Source organism: Esox lucius, chromosome 20, assembly GCF_011004845.1.
Source record: "Esox lucius isolate fEsoLuc1 chromosome 20, fEsoLuc1.pri, whole genome shotgun sequence".
Classification (NCBI taxonomy): Eukaryota; Metazoa; Chordata; class Actinopteri; order Esociformes; family Esocidae; genus Esox; species Esox lucius.
Window position 1 is genome coordinate 17,818,496 of NC_047588.1, and position 22,862 is coordinate 17,841,357.

The 22,862-nt window shown below is 41.2% G+C and overlaps 1 protein-coding gene across 3 annotated transcripts; it reads right to left on the bottom strand.

The window, feature by feature from the left end:
* Nucleotides 1-7,452: 7,452 nt before the first annotated feature.
* dcst2 (DC-STAMP domain containing 2) lies at nt 7,453-22,523 on the bottom strand. 3 transcript variants are annotated; one of them, XR_002195759.2, is made up of 16 exons: nt 22,449-22,523; nt 22,036-22,074; nt 21,685-21,947; nt 19,050-19,220; nt 18,723-18,824; nt 18,410-18,604; nt 17,342-17,407; nt 16,687-16,891; nt 16,442-16,599; nt 15,992-16,156; nt 15,508-15,675; nt 11,458-11,622; nt 11,136-11,263; nt 10,663-10,756; nt 10,195-10,431; nt 7,453-7,779 (listed from the first exon to the last, which is right to left on the bottom strand). XR_002195759.2 is itself a non-coding variant. In XM_020041285.3 (11 exons), the coding sequence occupies exons 1-11, from the start codon at nt 22,062-22,064 to the stop codon at nt 11,563-11,565; spliced, it is 1,548 nt and encodes a 515-aa protein (XP_019896844.1). In that variant the 3' UTR covers nt 11,480-11,562. The 3 variants fall into 3 exon arrangements, 1 of the variants encoding a protein (XP_019896844.1); XR_002195760.2 differs by lacking the exons at nt 22,036-22,074; nt 22,449-22,523 and having other exon boundaries at nt 19,050-19,170; nt 21,685-21,762; XM_020041285.3 differs by lacking the exons at nt 7,453-7,779; nt 10,195-10,431; nt 10,663-10,756; nt 11,136-11,263; nt 22,449-22,523 and having other exon boundaries at nt 11,480-11,588; nt 22,036-22,064.
* Nucleotides 22,524-22,862: the final 339 nt, after the last annotated feature.

Genomic DNA, 22,862 nt, shown 5'->3' on the forward strand with positions numbered 1-22,862 from the left:
ATATTGAGGTATGCTAATTAGGGCTGGGTGATATAATCAATCACAGTATTGCAATAAGTGGACCCAATTACCTCGATAACAACATATCACAATAACTTTGTGTTAAAGTCTGAGTACAGATGTGCCATATTCCAATGCAGTTCAGGCATTCTGCTAACTAAATGAGTATAATTAACATTATGTACCTTGATAACAATATATTGTTATTAAGGTAATTGGGTCCACTTATCACAACACTGATGTTTGTTGTTATTGCCAAGCCTTAATGACAATAGTTGCAATCAAAAGGCCTCCTGCATTTGTGGGCAAAGAATTAACTGGAGAAATTAAAATACATAAAAAAAAAAAACCTCAAACTTGTGTCTTAAACCCTTAACAAAATGCTCAGGTATATGAACATATGGTAAATTTGAACATATGGAATTACTACAATGGGGAATAAAAACAATAGCACTTATATTGTAAGTAATCGTAGCTCAAATTTAAATCTAGAAATGCTGGGCAGTTACTTAAACCATCCAATAGGCCTAGTAAAACTCCAACGGCAGACAGCATTTGTATGATAATGAGGTGTGAACAGCAAGGGGGTAGGGGTCAGGATGTTAGAAGTATAAGATGAGCCCCATGATTGAGTGATTTTATGGGTGGGGTGTAAACGGTTTCTTAAAGTGGTAGGTTTCCCAAGAGAATGTTTGACCAGGTCCTCACTGTAGAATGCAGTTACATTTCATGGTTTTTTCCTGGTTCTTCTGCCCGTATTGAATGGTGGCCAGTGTCTGGACAAGGTTCCAAAAGTTATCAAAAGAGACCCCTTTTCCATCCTCCACTCCAATCTGCTGCAGCAGTTGGCTCAGATCTTGTTCATCTCCTGCTGCCTATTTGGAAAGAGTAGACAAATGTAACATAATTTATTGTTTATGGTTAAACAGTTCCATCCACATAGCTTTTAATAAGCCTTTACCCACCCTATCCATGGCCTAGTGGTTAGAGATTGGGTAGAATCTTATTAAAAAGCTTACTAGATTGAATCCTAGGGAAGGCAAGGGGGGGAAAACATCTGTTGTTTAGTCCCTGAGCCAGACAGTTAACTTCAATTGCTCCCGGGAGGGGGGGGGCCAAAGTGGCAACCTCCACACTAGACCTTGGAGACTGGGTGAATATAATATCCAGGTGGACTTACAACCTGATTCCAGTCCTCTCAAATCCACAACGTGATCAGTACATAAAGAGAATGCAAAAGGGCCATTTTGGATTGGACTTTTATTTGTTTTGTTGTGCAAAAGGGGTCCTTTCTCAGGCTCTACTTAATGCATTCTCATTTATTTTTCTTTCCCTGGTATAATAATTGATGTAGCATGAATGAATAGGTTAAAGCCAGGGATCAAATTCAGCTTAAATTCCCTTCAGTGATTATCGGAGAATATATCAAGGAAGGAAGGAAAGGACATTTTATAGTATTTGAGCAGAACAGTACTACACTGCTCAAAAAGATTAATGGAACACTTAAAATCACACATCGGGGGTCAATGAACGAAACACAAAGATCAAAACTCTTTACTGTAAATCTCTGTCTAATTCGTTGAGAACAAAATAACGTATGGTAACCAAAATCACCAACCGATTGAGGGCTGGATTCAAACTCACACCGAAAATCAGAGAAAACTATTTAAATCACAGGCTGTTCCAACTAGCCTGAATTTCATCACGGCAACTCATTATGTGATGCGACGACAGATGGTGACCTTGGGGGATCTCCACCTGGATCAGGGCATCAGTGAGCTTCTGGACAATCTGTGGAACAACCTGATGGGTTTGGATGCACCGACACATAACGTCCCAGAGGTTCTCAATTGGATTCACGTCTGGAAAACATGAGGTCCAGTCAATGGCATCAATACCTTTGTCATCCAGGAACTGCCTACACACTCTGGACACACGAAGCCGGGGATTGTCCTGCACCAGTAGGAACCCAGGGCCCACTGCACCAGCGTAAGGTCTGACGATGGGTCTAAGGATTTCATCCCTGTATCGTTGGCTAACACGTGGAGGTCTGTTCGACCCTTACAAGGAAATTCCTCCCCAGACCATCACTGACCCACCGTCAAACCGGTCATGCTGGATGATGTTGCAGGCAGCATAACGTTCATCATGGCTTCTCCAGACTCTTTCACGTCTGTCACATGAGCCCAGTGGGAACCTGCTCTCATCTGTGAAGAGAACGGGGCACCAATGGCAGACCTGCCAATTCTGGTGTTCTCTGGTGATTGCAATCGAGGTCCCACTAGACTCTAGTAGTGACTAGAGGATGTTGGGCCCTCATGGAGTCTGTTTCTGAAAGTTTGCTCAGAAACATGCACACCAGTAGCCCCAGGAGGTAATTTTGTAGGGCTCTGGCAGTGCTCCTCCTGTTCCTCTTCACACAAAGGAGCAGATACCGGTCCTGCTGCTGGGTTGATGCCCTTCTATGGCCCTGTCCAGCTCTCCTCATGTAACAGCCCGTCTCCTGGAATCTCCATGCTCTTGAGACTGTACCTGGGAGACACAGCAAACCTTCTTGCGATGGCATGTATGGATGTGCCATCCTGGAGGAGCTGGACTGCCTGTGCAAACTGAATGGGCTGCTGGTACCGCCTCATGCTACCAGTACTGAAAAGGACACTAGCAAAACTAGAGAATAATCAGTCAGGAAGGATAAGGAGAAAGCAATTGTCTGTGACCACCACAAGAAAAAACATTCCCTTTTTAAGGGTTGTCTTGCTGTTGCCTCTCCAGCGCAGCGGTTGTCACTTTCATTTGCACCAACAGGTGACATTGATTCACAATCGCTTATGCTTCCTAACTGGACAGATTGATATCCCTGAATATTCATGGACTTGGTGCTATACCGTGATGATTATGTGTTCCCTTAATTTTTTTGAGCAGTGTATATTGTGGGGTTCATTACCTTGACATGGGTTGGTAGCTGTGTAGAGACCAGTGTCTGAAACTCCTCCGTGGTTAGCACGTTGCCATTATTGGCTGAAGCACCATGGAACTTTGTTACCAGGGTGTTCAGTGCCAACTCCAGATCTGAATACTGGGGTGTAAGAGGTAATAGAAGGTTACAATTAAGAAAGTACACCACATTTTGTAAATAGTCCCCATTTTGGAAAGACAACATTATGTACAATAAAGTAGTTATGTTCAGTATTTGGTTTCATATTCTTTGCATGCAATGACTGCCTGAAGTCTGTGATACACACGCCACCAAAGTCTGGGTATCTTCCCTGGTGATGCTGTGCAATACACTGGTGATGCTCTCTATCTTCCCTGGTGATACACTGTAATACCCTGGTGGTGTTCTGTATCTTCCCTGGTGATACTCTGCCTTTTTGTTTTCAGTATGTGAATGGAATGCTCAATAGAATTCAGAACATACCACTTTTTGGAACTCCTTGGTATTCTTAACTCATCCAATACACAGGTCTTCCTTGGTCTATCAATCAATCAATCAATCGTATTTATAAAGCCCTTTTTACAACAGCAGTTGTCACAAAGTGCTTTACAGAGACACCTTAAACCCCAAGGAGCAAACAACAGTAGTGTTGAATTTCAGTGGCTAGGAAAAACTCCCTAAGAAGGTCGAATTTTAGGAAGAAACCTAGAGAGGACCCAGGCTCAGAGAGGTGACCAGTCCTCTTCTGGCTGTGAGCTGTCTACCAATTAACTTGCAATTGCTTAGCTCACCAGTGCTTCTTTCCTCTTAATGTACCAAACTTTTGATTTTAGAATGCCTAATTTTTTGAATTTTTTTCTGATTAATGCAGATTGATCTGCCATGTTGACCAGCTTACTTGCATTTACACTTACTTGGTCCTCCAATTTGTCAACAACAACATACTTTAAATGTCAATGCAAAGCATTTAATACAACATCATATTGACAGCTCACTTGTGCATGTATTAATGCTGCAAACAACCACGCCTGCTTCATGATAAACAGTTGTGATGCCAATTGTCCAATTGCTAAGATGGACTGCGTAAAACTTGCTGTAATTTCTAAGTGGTGCACCCAATATTGATGGAAATACACTACAATTAAAGCTGACAGTCTGTACTTTAAATCACTGTATCATTTTTAGTCATTGTATCATTTCAAATTTAATGACTGCAACTGATTGCCAAACAATACAACAAAAATGTGTCCCTGTCCAAATACTTTTGCATTTCACTGTCAGTTGTAAGTACACTAAAATGCACCACACAATCATGAGTAAGTTACTCATTTACAATGACATTAGGATCAGTATCCTTTGTAGTGCACACCTGATAGTAAAAATGTCACCCATACCACTGGCAACTAATGTTTACTCAAGAACAATACCACTACAATAAACTTCAGGTTTAGTCATTAACATTTGTTTAGGGCTTGCCATTTGACACACCCATGGAATCAAATTACCTGTACTTTTTTTTGTAGTATCAAAACTGTAGTATATTGAACTGCTATTACAACTTCTATATTCCAACAGATTTAAAATTGTGTGCACAATATCTGCTTCATCATGGAAAAATATATACTGCAGAATATCCATATCCATATTCAGAATGAAATGGAAATATTAAATGAATATTTAGGCCTACAAAATTCAGTTGAGCTGGTATGTTAATCTCCACAAATGTTTAATTAAACACCCATTCAAAATCTTAAAATCAGAATTTAAATTTAAACTCTTTACATTTAAAAGAGTTCTCATTCTATTAACCTGTACCCCAAAAAATATATTGATTTGTCCTATTTTCTTATTTGTTACCTAAACGTAATTTGAAAAAAAAAAAATTACACAACAAAAGGACTGAGAAGTCCTGAGGAGTTCAAACTGGCAGTTTGAAGGATGACCACGTAAACATGCTGATTCAAACTGAATATACATTCTGAATATACACCTATCGGATGCCAGGAGAACAGCTCCAATCCTTCTTGGAATACTGTCATATAAGTCCTGAAACTGTGTGTATTGGTATATTGCAGCATTCTTCAAGAAAAAAAACATACTACCATGCAGATCAATCTTTGGAGCCAATTACTCTGACAAGAGTAAGCTGCCCGCACTATTACAAACCCCCCCACCATGTTTAAGTTGGCAGCAGACATTGTAGGCTGGAGGCACCCTTTGTCCTTCTCCAAACATAAACCCGCCCAGATAAATAAGGTGGAAATAAGGTGAAAGATGATTAATCAGACAATACTTTTTTCAATTGCTCAGTTGTCCAGGTTTTGTGCTCTTTACACCAAGATAAACATCTTTGTGTGTTGGCCTTGGACACAAGCGTTTTCCAAATAGTAGCCCTAACATAAATTCAATTTCTGTGAAGTTCATGATGTACGGTTTTTGTACAGATGTATTAATTAGATTTATGTGGTCATTTTTAGGGCTGATTTTGAGGCTTTGAGGAACTATTCTGTTAAGTTTCTGTCTATCCCTGTAGCTCAGCTTCGACTTGTGACCACTGTTCCTTGTTGGTGATGCAATTTGTCCATGTTTTGGCATGCTGTCAGGATTTGAGACATTGAATAATTATGATGCACCTGCAATTTGGGCAACAACTATTTGTCCTATTTGTAATTTTATTTCCTCATGTTGCTTTGAAAGCTCAAATATCTAACTTAATTATCAGACCTATTTTACAGCTGACATATATGACACAGTTGTAACTGACAATCAACCTAATGTCCTCTGCTGCTGTGTTTTAAATTGTGATTTAGTTACTTAAAATGTCCTTTTTCATGTGGCGTTTCAGTTTTGTCCACCCCGTTTGTGCCAATGTGACCCACATGCCATCAAAACCACTTGCTTTAAAACTTTTACTTGGCTGAGGTATGATAGTCATTATACTTATAAATTATGCACATAACACATATTGGCCAAAACGTCATTAGTTATTCGCAAGGCACCAGACTGCATCTTTAATCGCGTTCATAATGCCTTGACTTGCAAACACCCAGCTATTCAGTTGTTAGCCCACACCATCACTAAAAAACAAAAAAGCTGCTTTTTAACATAATTGTTTCTGGAAGGAAATGTCTGTGCGTAATTACACACATTTCTTTATAACTTAGCCTATAAATCAATGTAATTCAGCTAATGATTGACTGATATTCAATTGTCCATATTCAAGCTGAACCCCTGTCCGTCGACGTTCTGACAGCGCTGACCTGGGTGTTGGCCACCACCATAGTAGTCTCTACTAATCACAGGTAGACTTTTTATTTTTATTATCCGAGCACTGAACTTTGGCATCTTAAAAACGCACAAACTGAACATATTCTGTCAGGCGACTAATGCTATGATTTCAGGGATTCGACCAATTCAAATAACATCTCAATTTTTTCCCCTGTCTATCGAAAGTGTGACGTTTCGGGGTGCTCGAACCTAAACGATTCCCTGTGCAGTCTGTTGCAGCGGGGCTATCGAGAACCATAGTGGATTAAAGTGATACTGGGATGAGTGCATTCCACGTCAAAATAAAATGCCCAAACCACACGGAGACTACTCCAAAATCAGAGTTAACGTTGACGTCACCGTTTGTTCAATAGGCTACATGCCGGTGCCAAATAATTAACGTTTATAACTTCACGGCATTCTTTGGTGTATTTGAATCACAAAAAATTCTGAAGATCAAAATTAAAATAATATAAAAATACAATTAAGTAAAGTAACAAGACACCAGAAAAGTTGAAATAGCTTTATATTTTTTACCTTCGTCGCCATTTGAATCAGCGTTTTAGGTTGGTCCAGTTATGAGGAAACGGTAAAGGAGCGGTGGTGATAAAACTTTTCTACTTAACGTCCCATAGACATCCTGGCTGGAATACGTATCCTCCCACACACAAAAAACAACCCATTACTGGATTCCACCTTCCGCATCAAACAAAGAATGTGAAGGCTAAGCAATGTTATTCCTAAGAAAAGTACTGAAATATAACCACGGCAATGTATAATGATGTAAGATGTAGATTTTTCAGTATACTTAACCTAGTCTTATACAAACCTGGTGTTCAATTTATTAAGAGTGGCAAGGTTCGTAATTCTCTGCAACTTCCCACAGAGACATACCACAATAACAAAAAAATATTGAGTCATTCTTTACTGTAAATCCTAAATATTGTAATTATCTCATAATCCTTGGTCAGTTTGTACATACATCCAATAACTCCCACTGACTTAACATTTTAGTATGAACGCAGTGCTTGAAGGCTTGTAATTCATGTAGTTGTAATACATTCCAATTGGCTCTAAACCAAGGGGGTGGGGTGACCCAAATCAAACGAGCTAATTTACACTTACAGCCACCCTATTTTCATCACATTCACTCATTAAAAATCATGGGTAAAAATGATGGGCCTTTCCTTGATAAAGAAGCAAATATCTTTAATAAGGAAATCAAAATCACTTAGCAAAACAAACTGGCATTTGCACACTTTTGACATTTTACTTCTATCACAGACTGCAGTGTTCTGAGCTGTGCACCTTCTGTTTTTTATGATCGTCAGTGAAGCTCATTGGCTGGTGGTTGAGAGTTACTGTCAACTCTGTGGACTATAACTGTCTTCAGGTATCCATCCTGGGAGTGGTCAGTACGGTCACATGTATTATTGTCAGGGAGGAAACTCTTGAAACCTTGGGTCTTGGTGGCTGAGAGGGACAATGTTGGGTGACCATAACAGTGGTCACAGTTTTGGTCACTAGATCCACAGTTGTCCTGTTCTGAGTAATCTTGGTAAGTCATATCTGGTTCACTGGAGGGGATCACAGGCAGAGACACATGCTCAAAATTGATACATCAGACTGTCATTATATAGAATTGTATGTACTTAAAATTTTTCAGATGGTGTAATTACATCAGATTATACACTATATGGCCAAAGGTACGTGGAGACCCGACCATCACACCTATATGAGCTTGATGGAAATCCCATTCCAAAAGCATGGGCATTAATATGGAGTTGGCCCCTCTTTCAAGTTCAAAGCTTTATCAAACATCAAATGCACCGAATAACACAGCATCATTCTGAACAGTGAAGTTCTTGTGACATGGCACACAACATCTACGCAGTTAGCAAAAAATAGAGCAATAATATACATAACAATGTAAACTAGCATCAAATTTAAAGTGAAGAATGGGGAATATGAACAATATGGGTAGAGGCATTGCTTTTCTAAATGAGTGTGATATGCCTATGAATGGTACATACAAAATAACATTCTAATGTACATTGAACGACATCAGAGCATTTGGAATGTTCATGTGTGATCAATATGATCATAGATCAGTGTTGCTGGTTGAGGAGCCTTATGGCCTGAGGGAAAAAACTGTGAGTCTGGAAGTGCGTGCCCTGATGCTCCGGTAGCGCCTACCAGACGGCAGCTGTGTGCAGAGACCATAGCCTGGGTGGCTGTAGTCTTTGGTGATGTTCCGTGCTTTTCTAAGGCATCGTGTATGGTAGATGCCTTGCACGGAGGGTAGATGGCAGCCGATGATGTGCTCCGCAGTCTTCTCCAACCTCTGGAGGGACTTGCAATTCACAGCGGAGCAGCTGCCGTACCAGGCAGTAATGCAGCCTGAGAGGATGCTCTCAATTGTGCTACTGTAGATGTTGGTGAGTTTTTTCAGACATGTCAAACGTCTTGAGTCTCCTCAGGAAGTATAGTTTTCACTGCCGAGTTTGCTTGACCAAGTGAGGTCATCTTTGATGAAAACACAGAGGAACTTGAAGTCAGAGACTCTCTCCACTTCAGCTCCATCGATGTGTATGGGGGCATGACCCCCCCTCAGCTGCTACCAGAAGTCCACAAACATTTCCTTAGTCTTGCATTGAGAGAAAGGTTGTTTTCCTGGCACCATGTAGCCAGGTTCTTTACCTTCTCACTTTAAGCGGTCTCATCATTGTTTGCAGCTATAAAGGCAACCACTCTTCTGGGAAAGCCTTCTGCAAGATTTGAGTGTCTCTGTGGGAATTTGTGACCATTCAGCCAAAAGAGCATTTGGCACTGATGTTGGAAAAGATGGCCTGGCTTGCAATCGCCATTCCAATTCATCCCAAAGGTGTTCAATGGGGTTGAGGTCAGGGCTCAGTGCAGACCACTCAAGTTCTTCCACACCAACCATGTCTTTATGGACCCCGCTTTGTGCACATTGGCACATTCATGCTAGAACAGGGCCTTCTACAAATTGTTGCCACAAATATGGATTGTCTAAAATGTATTTGTATTCAGTAACATTAAGATGACCCTTCACTGGAACTAATGGACCTAGCCCAAACCGTAAAGCACAGACCCAGACCATTATCCCTCCTCCACCAAACTTTAAAGTAGGCCCTATGCATTCCAATAGGTAGCGTTCTCCTGGCATCCGATACACCCAGATTCATCCATCAGACTGCCAGATAGTGAAGTGTGATTCATCACTCCAGAGAAAACATTTCACTGCTCCAGAGTCTAGTGGAGGCGTGCTTTATGCCACTCTAGCCAACACTTGGCATTGCACACGTTGATGTGAGGCTTGTGTACAGCTGCTTGGCCATGGAAACTAATTTAGTGAAGCTCCCAACGCACAGTTCTTGTGTTAATGGTGCTTTCAGAGGCAGTTTGGAACTGTGTGGTGAGTGATGCAATAGATGATAGGTGACTTTTACGTGCTGTGTGCTTCAGCACTTGATGGCCCCGCTCTGAGTTTGGGCGGCCTATGACTTTGTGGCTGGGCTGTTGTCGCTCCTAGACTCTTACACTTCACAATTATAGCACTTACCGTTGACCGGGGCAGATCTAGTAGGGCAGAAATTTGACAAACTTACTAGTGGCAGTGGTATCTTATGACAGTGCCACGTTTAAGTCACTGAGCTCTTCAGTACGACCCATTGTACTGCCAATGTTTTTCTATGGAGATTTCATGACCATGTGCTGGATTGTATGCACCAATGAGCAATGGGTGTGGCTGAAACAGCTGAACTCAATAATCAGTAAGGGTGTCCACAAACATTTGGCCATAATGTATGTTTCATTGTGTCAGATTACGTCATTATAATATGACATATTATGCAACTGTAATATCAGATTGTCATTTCCAATCAAAATATCTAATTACAATATCAGATTGTCAATATAGTTTGTAGGTTTATGATACATAGAGTGGTGATGATTCAGATCTTCCCTACCTGTGTTCAGAGCCGCTGGGGGCAGTGATATGACCACTACTTCCGTCACTGTCCCCGCTGTCTCCCTCCACCCGATCTACACCGCTGGCCCCACGCTGCACCCTGCTCTCTGAGGGCCGCCGCCGAATTATCATAGAGATTCTCCTCTTCATCAGTCTCCTGGTGCCTCTATCAGCGATGTGGGGGGAAGTCAGAGCGGCGGACCATAGGCTTAGCTGCTCATCGTCACTGGAGTCTCTGGAACGTTCCGGTTAGATAGTCTCAACTCCCTACTCCCAACTCCTGGTTCATTAACTCATTTGAATTCAATATTAGGACAAAATAAATAAATAGAGATGACGGGTATTGTATCTGTAGTGTAACCAGAGTGTAATATGATAGTTGAGTGGTCAGCTAGGGTAGTCTAACAGGTTTATCAGGCTTTGACAGCAGGATATCATAAGTAATGTATCCTTATGTAAGACTCACAGCTCCTCCTCATAGTCCTCCTGGAAGGTCAGGGGTCCCATACACAATGCACACAGCTGGCCTACACACTGAAAGCACTGCTTACAATATACCCCTGGGGATCATTAAAACAGCACATGCGTAAGAGTGGGAAAAAAAAGTATCCTCATTCTTAAACAACAAAAGAGACAACTGAAGAGATACCCATGTGTCTTTGAGAAATCCCTGAAAGTGTAGCAGAATTCTTATGCTTCTACACTGAGTCAACAGTTTTACAATGAACTCCCTTACTGTACACAGTAAGATCAAACTCCATTTTATTCCACAAAACATAGCTATTGTTATGGAACTTGTAAAATGGCAGTTAGAACATGAAAGGTAGTTAACTTTCCTGAGCTTGTAGAGTTTCTAAAGTTTGAAATGACCCATAAACATGAACAGAAGCAACATTAAAGCAAGGAATCAACCCAAAGTCCTGATTTAGGCTGCTGCACCTTTACATTGAGGAGTCAGGCATGTGACCATGCTGGGGTCCTCCTGTCCTGCTCCTCCCCTTCCACAAGCCATGCAGGAGACAGAAGACACCCCTAGAAACTGAGCCAGGTATGACCCACATGGGAGGCTAGAGAAAAGAACATGTCATTAGCTGGAACAACAATAGCGATGTGTACACACCTGTTGTCAATGAGGGTTTCATCTGTCACAGTCCTCGGCTAGATTGGACTAGTTAAAATACTAATGGTGAAAATATGGGGCGTTGATACGGTGGGGAGTTGTTTACAATTACATTTTGTGTCTTCATAGAGTTTTCTTTACCGCTTTGTTAGTGTCTGCAAAAAGTTGGTCCCCTCTGCGTCAGCCCTGCTCCTGGCTATAGACCTCAGCAGGGCTTTACCAAGAGATGTACGCTGGCACTGGATCTTACTGTGGAGAAGCTGCACCCTCTCCTGCCCCGAGCGGAGTCAAAAACACTGTCTTTACCTGCTCATTGTTATGTTGGACCAATAACATGTACAGTACCAGTCAAAAGTTTGGACACACCTACTCATTCAAGGGTATTTCTTTATTTTTACAATCTTCCACATTATTGAATCATAGTGAAGACATCAAAACTATGAAATAACACACAGAATCATGTAGTAACCAAACAGCCTTTCATACAGCCGATTCTTCAAAGCAGCCACCCTTTGCCTTAATGACTGCTTTGCACACTCTTTGCATTCTCTCAAACAGCTTCATGAGGTAATAACCTGGAATGCATTTCAAGCATTAACAAGTGTGCCTTGTTAAAAGTACATTTGTGTCTTTCCATTTTAATGCGTTTGATCCAACCCGTTGTGTTGTGACAAGGCAGGATTGGTATACAGAAGATGAACATTATATCTTTACTTCTGCAGTCCATATTATGGCAAGAACAGCGCAAAAGAGCAAAGAGAAACAACAGTCAATCATTAATTTAAGACATGAAGGTCAGTCAATCCGGAAAACTTCAAAAACATTTGCATAAACCGTCAAGTGCTTTGATGAAACTGACATCTAGTTTGCACTTATTAGGACTATCATTTATTTTTCAACAGGATCCCAAAACACACCTCCAGGCTGTGTAGTGGCTATTTGACCAAGAAGGAGAGTGATGGTGCTGCATCAGATGACCTGGCCTCCACAATCACCCAACCTCAACACAAATGAGATGCTTTGGGATGAGTTGGACTGCTGAGTAAAGGAAGAGCAGGCAACAAGTGCTTAGAATATGTGGGAACTCCTTCAAGACTGTTGGAAAAGCATTCCAGGTGACCAACTAATGATCCTGGTTGAGACCCTATCTTGTGAAATACCTTAAGAATCTACAGTATAAATGAATTTGTTTGTAAAAAATAAAGAAATAGCCTTGAATGAGAAGGTGTCCAAACTTTTGACTGGTACTGTAATGTGCACTGCAGCCTGGCTCAGTAGATTGTTTACTCTACTGGTATAATTATCCCCTGATCATGCTTTGTCAGTATCAGAGAGGAAATGGGATTGTCATGATGGCAATGAACGAACAATAGACAAATACATGGAGGTATGTGTGCACAGACAGTGAGGGAAAAAAGAATTTGATCCCCTGCTGATTTTGTATGTTTGCCCACTGACAAAGAAATTATCAGTCTATAATTTTAATGGTAGGTTTATTTGAACTGTGAGAGACACAATAACAACAAAAAAAACCAACATTTTATAAAGTGATTTGCATTTTAATGATTGAAATAAGTATTTGATCCCCTCTCAATCAAAAAGATTTCTGGCTCCCAGGTGTTTTTTATACAGGTAACGAGCTGAGATTAGGAGCACACTCTTAAAGGGAGTGCTCCTAATCTCAGCTTGTTACCTGTATAAATGACACCTGTCCACAGAAGCAACCAATCAGATTCCATGGCTAAGACCAAAGAGCTGTCCAAGGATGTTAGGGACAAGATCTACACAAGGCTACAAGACCATCGCCAAGCAGCTTGGTGAGAAGGTGACAACAGTTGGTGCGATTATTTGCAAATGGAAGAAACACAAAAGAACTGTCAATCTCCCTCGGTCTGGGGCTCCATGTAAGATCTCACCTCGTGGAGTTGCAATGATCATGAGAACGGTGAGGAATCAGCCCAGAACTACACAGGAGGATGTTGTCAATGATCTCAAGGCAGCTGGGACCATAGTCACCAAGAAAACAATAGGTAATAAGACTACGCCATGAAGGACTGAAATCCTGCAGCGCTATCAAGGTCCTGTCTGAAGTTGGCCAATGAACATCTGGATGATTCAGAGGAGAACTGGGTGAAAGTGTTTTGGTCAGATGAGACCAAAATCGAGCTCTTTGGCATCAACTCAACTCGCCGTGTTTGGAGGAGGAGGAATGCTGCCTATGACCCCAAGAACACCATCCCCACCATCAAACATGGAGGTGGAAACATTATGCTTGGGGTTTTTTTTTTTGCTAAGGGGACAGGAAAACTTCACTGCATCAAAGGGATTATGGACGGGGCCATGTTCTCGTCAAATCTTGGTTGAGAACCTCCTTCCCTCAGCCAGGGCATTGAAAATGGATCGTGGTTGGGTATTCCAGCATGACAATGACCCAAAACACTCGGCCAAGGCAACAAAGGAGTGGCTCAAGAAGAAGCACATTAAGGTCCTGGAGTGGCCTAGCCAGTCTCTAGACCTTAATCCCATAGAAAATCTGTGGAGTGAGCTGAAGGTTCGAGTTGCCAAACGTCAGCCTCAAAACCTTAATAACTTGGAGTGGGAAAAAAAATCCCTGCTGAGATGTGTGCAAACCTGGTGGCCATCTACAAGAAACATCTGACCTCTGTGATTGCCAACAAGGGTTATGCCACCAAGTACTAAGTCATGTTTTGCAGAGGGTTTGAATACTAATTTCACTAATTTAAATGTGAATTAATTCATAACATTTTCGACATGCGTTTTTCTGGATTTTTTTGGTTATTGTTGATATAATTTTTTGTTATTGTTGTTATTCTGTCTCTCACTGTTCAAATAAACCTACAATTAAAATTATGGACTGATCATGTCTTTGTCAGTGGGCAAACGTACAAATTCTGCAGGGGATCAAATCCTTTTCTCCCTCACTGTAGACTGCAGTACACAGATCTAGTGCTAATGCTGAACATTCTCTAGATGTTTTTTTCTAGTTCAATGTCTAGTAAAAAGCTGCTGGAATTGTCTATGAACATTGCCCCGCAATCTACAATGCTGTTGTTTTCATCTGGTTTACCCGTTATCTATCGTGGGCATGATAAAAATGTAACATGGTCACTTTGTAAGAACTCGATTTGCAGCCAAGTATTGTAGTGCAGTGCTCACTTACTGGTCCCCCTGAAGTCTTGACATCTTTTACATACTATGCAGGGTCAACAATACATGAACACTACATTATGTAGTTAAGGATGGTTCAAGATATTGGGAATATGCCCCTTCCTAATCCTCTACTTTCCCAGTCACTCTCCCAACAAACTATTTTTTGTGTGAAGACTGGAGGTCTACAGGTTGTCACTACACCAATGCTAATTAGCATTGCTGCAGCCTTTGACAGCAGCTTAGTATGGCATCCACAATTTTGTGTGACAGGGCATTACGTAAAGGGCCTCATGACTAATATCCATAACTATCACTTTAATGACAATCCACATTTGGACATATGGATATGTAATCTTCACTTCCAACACTATTGGCAGATAAAGATAAACTAATTACAACAAAATATTATATTTAGTCTTTTATTCATCAAAAATCAATATTAATGTAATTTTATAGTCAAAATAATAAATACTCCTAGGCAACATTTATAATATTTATGGAAAGCTAGACCTTTCGAAGTCACTCTCTAATATTTTTTTACAATTTGCAAATATCCATGTGTCCAAACTTTAAAGGGAGTGTACCTCTACATGAATATGTACATGTTTTGGTCAGCAAATATACTGTATATGTGGGAGGGGTTAGTCTAGTAGGACATTTTTGACCAAACAGGGAAAAAGAGGTGTGACAGGCTCATAACATACCCCTTCTCGTTTTGGGTGGTACCTGGCACACACAAGCCTACTTAAACGTTTCGCATAGCTACCAGCGAACACAATGAACATCGAGAGTCCATACAGGAATCCTGTGGCATACAAGAGACAATACCAAAACAAGTGATTTCGGCCACTGGATGTCAGTGTTAAACAGCACAAATCTTCCTCATAGCATTTCTCCATTATTTACCCCCAGTGAATGTACTCCACACCCCTAAGCCAAATATATGTTAATATTTGTGGAAAGTTGTGCCAAATAAGTCATTGTTATTTCTATCTGATGTCCAGCCCTAGTTTGTGTTACCTATGAGCATGTATCCTGAGTAGTCCGGCTTTGAAGGCTCCATCAGACACTTCTTACTCAGGACAGTAATGTTGACCTTCTGCAGAATGTCAAAGGAAGACACTACGTCCTTGAAGATATCTGAAGCATAGCCTGTGCCAGTCACCTTTACCACCACTATGACTGGTGCTACAAAGAATAGAAAATAGTATTTTAGCTAAGGTTGTCTGATAAAGATTTTGATGGATATACAATATAATTCAAATACGCAAAATACTGTAGTAGTTAATTGGAAACGGATGCCTAAAATAACATCACAAACAAATTAACTGGACAAATACATTTGTTGTAAAAACATATTTTCATGTTCAGTTTTTTATTCAGGTAAATAAAATAAATAAATATTAGCAATAACTGCATTCATTATACCTATTTTCTATTTCTGTATTTAACTACAGACCTGGGAGTTGCCACCATCATCCATTTCCCTGTTGTTCTGCCTCACCTCTGGCCACAATGTCCCCCTGGGCTTGGTGATGCACCAGGTCAAACATCCAGAACACCATCAGGTCCAGCGCAACCACCACAAAGCCTATGGCCATGTGCCTGAGGATGGACACTGCGCTGAGGGAAGCCACCCGCCACTCCCTGGCTGTCAGGTACACTGAGACTACAGGGCAGAAGGCATGGGGAGGAGAGGCTATGTGGGTGGTTCATCTGCCATGACATTGATGTATCAATGACCCTCTATTTTCACCTTTATCATCTTAAATTATTTTTGCTCTCTCCTCTTTAAACCTGTCCTGGTCCTCTCCTCTTTAAACCCTTCCTTGATCCTCTTTAAACCCTTCCTCGTCTTCTCCACTTTAAACCCTTCCCGGTTCCCATTAATCACATCCTGGTGGTCCCTCCTTTGAAACCCTTCCAGGTCCTCTCCTCTTACTGCTCTACTCACATGGTCTGATATAGGTACAGGCCTCTCGCTGGCTGAGTGGTAGGACAGTGGGTTTTCCTTCTCTAGCCAATTGCTGGTCAAGCTCCTCAAACTGTTCTGTTATGTAAGTGTTATCAAAGTCATCCTGGTGGAGGTACTTATGTTTGTACAGGACAGCCCTTCAAAACACACACACACACATGTACATTATATCTTTCCATGCCAGATCCTATTTGAGTGACCCATGAGAAAGAATAGAGACTTACTGGAGGTACATAAGTAGCAAGAGGAAGAGGCCTAAATAGGCTAGCAGCCCCATAACGCGCTGGAAACGTCCCAACTCCGATGAGACTTCCTTCATGAGTTCCTGTGACATCTGCTGCAGTGAAACACTACTGTTGACTTTCACGTCAAAGTGCATTGAGGCTGAGATGTTGAACTCAAACTCTTTCTTCATCTTCTCAAATGCCGCTATGGTTGCTTAGAGGAGAGCAAATTCAGAGGCAAGCACTTAAAGCAGTTAGAGCATCAGACCAGAAACTGAAAGGTAGCTAGATTGAATCCCAAACTGAAACATTCTGTTGTTATATCCTTGAGCAAGACATTGAACCCAAACTCTTGTCACTCTGGTTGGGAGCTTCAGCTAAATTGCTAAAATGTAAGACAGTGATGTGGCCCAAAATGGCCATGTACTCCCAGGCACAGCCAGAAGAGGACGGGCCACCCTGCCGAGTCCAGAACCTCTCTAGGTTTCTTCCGAGGTTCCGGCCCTACTAGGGAATTTTTGTTAGCCACTATGCATCAATTCCTACTTATTTGCTCTTATGGGTTTTTTAGAGTATCTGTACTAACACTTAGTGACAACTTAGTGCCTTCATAAAATAAATGTGATTGAGTAAAAACTATAATCATTTTACTTACAGGCAGCTATCTTGGTCTTCATGTGACCAACAATGTAAGAAGGGATTATACAAAACACCTGGCCAGCTGAAATAAGAAGGATGTATTAAGAATTACTGTCCTAGTTTCTATTAATGATTTAACCATTATTTTATTTATTTGACAAGTGTTTCATTACCATCACTAGCTCCATTCATGACCACATGCATGACCCATGTTATACGTGTATGTTTTATAGTTCCAGTCACACCAAACTTACCTTCACTCAGTGCAGTCAGGCAATCTGCCTGATTATACAAAATGTTTGGACTTATTCCAAGTCTAAATCTTACACCTGTTTCACAAGTTACATTTCCCTATCCACTTTAGAGAAGCAGGAAATGTATTTTATCTGTTCTTTCTCATGTTTGGGTTCGAACGTCTGCAGTGCTACGTTGGATCCTGGCCATGCTAGAGTAGCGGCAGATATGAAACAATAATTCATTTGAAAAGACAACAGGGAAGGCAGAGCGATGAAGGTTGACTCACAGCTGCTCCCCTCTGAGGGAATGTGAGACGAAACCTAAGAGTGGTGTGATTTCAGAGTTTTAACTAGGCCATGGCCCCTATCATGCACTACTCGGCTAAAGAATAACATTAAGCATAACAGAGCTGCCAGAGAGGGTGGTACTTTAGCTCCAGTGATGTCAACCTCACTACAACGGCTGATGTAGTTTTCCATGAACTATCATATCTGTAGCATTTTTTCAGTTAAAAAAGGAACGTTTCTACTGGGTTATACATTATGGTTATAATGGAGGGAATACAAAGTTGTCTGTTAAAATGGTTCAAAACAGAATGTTGAGCCAGGACTACCATAATGACAAAAAATATGGAACTATGAAATCTTAACTAAACCCAACACAAATACCTTACAATGATTGATGTACTGTTCATATTTCTTTTATTCTATAAATCCCCCCCTGCTTTATTCGGGTCATTAATTTATGGCACTGACAGTCAAAACAGCTATTCTACATCCACTGTTGACCGCTGAGAGACATCAGTGTGATTGAGGAGACTGAATGATAGAACAGCATCTCAACCAACCTCGAGTGAGCCCACAGAGGGGGCGAAACCCATCCATGATGTGACACAGGAAGTTGAACACGGACAAGAGCTCCATGCAGTCATCGCGAGCATCATCAAATAACTTGTTACATTTGCTGTAAGGGGTGCCCAGTTTTTCGTTACACACATCGCCAATGCCACCAAGGAAATGTAACACATTTCTCAAGGAACGAGCTGTAACAAGGGGCGAAGATTAATGGTTCATATAGAATTACATTTTTGAATAGAATAACATCACATACACGGTCTATGAATAATGACAGCGCTAAAATAGGCGAGCACAAAGACGTACCCAAGTGACGGACAGACTCAGTCAGGGCCTTGATGAAGTTCTGTACCCTCCCGGCCACAATGTGTGCATTTCTGGTCAACTCTTTTATCTTGTCCAGCACAGCTGCAACAAAAGGACATGAGGTGATAAGGTAATGGCATCTCACTCTGATAAATTATATGGAACAGGATTTGTAAAAGGATTCAGTCATCCACCATGTTGTCTTCATTCACCCTGCCCTTCTAGTTCAGCAGCCTTGAAGGAAACAATACTAGATCTAATTAGCTAGTTAACCATGACGGTGATTACAGCCATTTTGTGAGGATTTTATCAAACCGCTTCACTCACGGAGGAGAGGTGTAGCTACCCGCTCCATCAGCTGCTGGGTCTGGTTCATGGCCAGTTCGGCCCCACAGACCACGCTGTCGGCTGCACGGTCAAAGTTTTCCAAGGTATTTGTCATGGGACCCTGGACCAACATGGAGAAGATGAGGAACAGGAGAAAGTTCTTGCCCTTCACTATGAGGAAATCCATAAAAAGGTTTGTTAGTGGCAGTCCTTTTCACATTTTAAATGTGATCTCAGCTAGTGGGTGTCCTACTAGGAAAGGTAGAGGTGTCACCAGCTACTCAGGAGCCCTAAATATAAAATAACCTTTCTAGAGAATTTTAGGTCATACACATAGTCATACACGTAGTGTTTAAGCTAGATCCACCATTTACATTTTAAAATGGGCAAACTGGTCTGGAATGAATTGCTGTGAATCCCTCCCTTCCCAAAAAATTTTCCCTCCACTCCCAATTTGCAATTATAGTCTTGCTTCATTGCAGCAATTCCCAGAGGCATAGGGAGAGCCAAAATGAAAAGATGTTTCCTTCCTCGCCAAGCCATTCTTATCGCATTGGTCCGTATGGTAAAATGTGACATACACAAGTTAGACAAACAACTAGTACGCATACAGGAGTCTGCTATAACAGGCAATAAAAGTATGGAGTCAGAACAGTTCTTAACAACATTTGTGTAGGCAAAATGTGTGCTCACACCTGGTACAGATTTAACATGCCTGGGCTACAAATCTGAGATGTGCCTGCAGTTGATACATACTGTCTGGGATTTGTCTGGCTAAGCAGATGCTAATTCATACACTGTTAAAAACAATTAAGGGAACACTTAAATCACACATTGGGTCTCGATGAAGAAAATATATCAAAAATCAAAATCTTTACTGTACATTGTGTAATTCATTGAGAACCAAATGACGTAACAACGGTCAATGAATACCAAAATCACCAGCCGTTTGAGGTCTGGATTCAAACTCATACCGACAATCAAAGTAAACAATTGAAATCACAGGCTGTTCCAACTTGCGTGAATTTCATCACATCAACTCAAAATGTGACTCAGTAGTGTGTATGGCCTCAACGTGCCTGTATGCACTCCTGACAACGACAAGGTCTGATGATGGGTCTGATTTCATCCTGGTACCTAACAGTAGTCAGGGTACAGTTGGCTAGCATGTGGAGGTCTGTGTGACCCTCCAAGGATATGCCTCCCCACTCCATTACTGACCTACCGCCAAACTGGTCAAGCTGGATGATGCTGCAGGCAGCGTTACGTTCACCACAGCATCTCCAGACTCTTTCATGTCTGTCACATGTGCTCAGTGTGAAACTGCTCCCATCTGTGAAGTGAACGGGGCGCCAATTGCTGACCTGCCAATTCTGGTGTTCTCTGGCGGATGCCAATTGAGCTGCATGGTGCTGGGCTGTGAGCAAAGGTCCCACTAGAGGACGTTGGCCTGTTGCTTCTCCAGTGCACCTGTTGCCACTTTCATTTGCACCAAAACAGGTGACAATGATTCACAATCGCTTACTTGTTTCTTTAATTTTTTTTAGCAATGTTTTTGTAAGTCTTTATACTATCCAGTACAGCCAAGCAAACCTATTTGACACCATCCCAGCTAGGCAAATAGCCTGCAACACAGTCATGGAGGATGACCTTCCTGCTCCCAGGTAGGCTATACTAGGTAGGCTATACACCAAACAACCTGCTGCATCACAAGGCAAAAGGAACCTAGTGTTGCGGTTGAGTGCACAACCAGTTCTTGCACTAGTGGGCCAGAGCCAACAGAAAACAAGACTTAATTCACAACCATTAATACTTAAAGGAGCACTGTGTATAATCCTGTCTCAGAACACTGACAAGACTTGTCTCCTCATCTTCCCTTGCTGAACGAGACCGGTATAGTACTAGCTGGTCCAGAGTGGTTTAGGGTGGGAAGGAAGGATAGTACTGTGAGGGCCGGTTTCATAGACATGGATTACATCTAGTTTTTTTTTTTCTAGTTCAATAGAAACCTCCATTGAGCTTATTGTTTTAGTCCTAGACTAGGCTTAATTTGTGTCTGTGAAACTGGCCCTGAGTGTATAATGAGATATGAGATAAACGAGTATAATGAGATATCAAGTCAACGTAAACAGATAGACAGACTGGCGAGAAAGTTTAAAATTGGAATATGTCTGTCACTCTGATTAATTTTGTAAAAAAAACATTATTTGAAACATCAACTTAAAACATGAGCTGCAGATTTCTACTGATAATATTTGCTTGTTTTTATGCTAATAGTACATATTGCCCCTTTAATTAAATAGCAAAGACAACACTTATATGCACCTGTCGATTTTACCTGTTTACGTCATTGCATTGTAATCACACTGTAATCACACTGTTGGTTTCGTCAATCAGACCCACATTAAAAATCCCTCAGCCGTGTTATTCCCCTTCAGTTGGAAGCCCCTAACACAGCTAGACAAACCACATCCGGTATTGCAAATAGCCATAATCCCCTTATAATATATCTCTATGTTTTAATGTTTATTTGACTTACTGGGTAATGCAATGAATGCACAGCGCATACATGGCATGTCTTTTGGTATATGGTATTGTTAAACCAACAGTCTTACATCTGATGACGGCTACTCACTTGAACACAGCATCGGCATCATGAGCATTACATTTTCTCGCACGCGGATGGAAAGACCCATGCCAAACGCTATGAAGAACGCTATTGCTACCGTGGTGTACACGCAATACCAGAGGCCTTGGTTCTGTAAGAACAGCGCAGTCATCCCATACACAGAGGCGAGAAACAGGCCAAATAAAAACCCTCCAAAACTCCGCACGACCCCACGCAGACCAGGATCATGGGATGTCTTGGTTTTGCTGCTCCACCCACACCTAGGGAACCTATAGGAGAAATAAAACAGTTAATTATGCTGTATGCGTCTCAGTATGTCGATGGCATTTGGCATATTGTAAAGATATATGTATTTACCGATTGCAGAGCCCCCTCAAGAACTCCATTTGCACCAACCTTTAAAGAAATAGACATGCAATTATCATAGCTAGATGATTCCTGCAATGTTTTGCGGATTTCTAATGTATCATAATTAGAAAATTGTTTAAAAACAATGTATGAAACATCTGTATTCTGGCAGGCAGAATAGCTATTACGTGAGCTAGTGCCAATAGCAATAAAACCGTTATGTGTTATAGCTAGCAAATGTATATTAGCAAGCTACCGGAGGTGTCCTATTACTAGCCTTTGAACTAGCCAGATAAATAAAACTAGGCAAAAAAATATATTTAGCTAAATCTTCCCGCATTAACTAGATGAAATATTAAAACATGCCTATGGAAACATGTAGCTTGTCCCTAACGACGCGTCGTTGTTTCTTTTTTCTTTACCATTTGTGCACGCGCCAAAAACGGTTGCCAGGGACGCAACCAACGTTTAAATCTGTGTTCCTCTATACATTAATTGATTTAACTAGCAAATAAAATTATTTGTGTTTCCGAGAAAGCCCCGATCTCAATTGCGGTCAATGTAATGGCAACTTAAGCTAATAGCTAGCTAGCGAAGGCGCAATACGATATTATGGAGGTAAAAGTCGTATCGATCAAAAACGCGCGGACTATCAAATCAAAGGCACCCAATGCTGCGGTTTAAAACCTCTGTGGCGATACTGCATATAAAGTTAATCGGGCAACATACAATTTTTTTTTTTCATCTTTAGTTTTCAAGTCACAGCATCTATTGAGAATTAACCCACTAAATGGTTCAGGCAGCAGTCCTAAAACGAATGTTCAAACCATGTTACG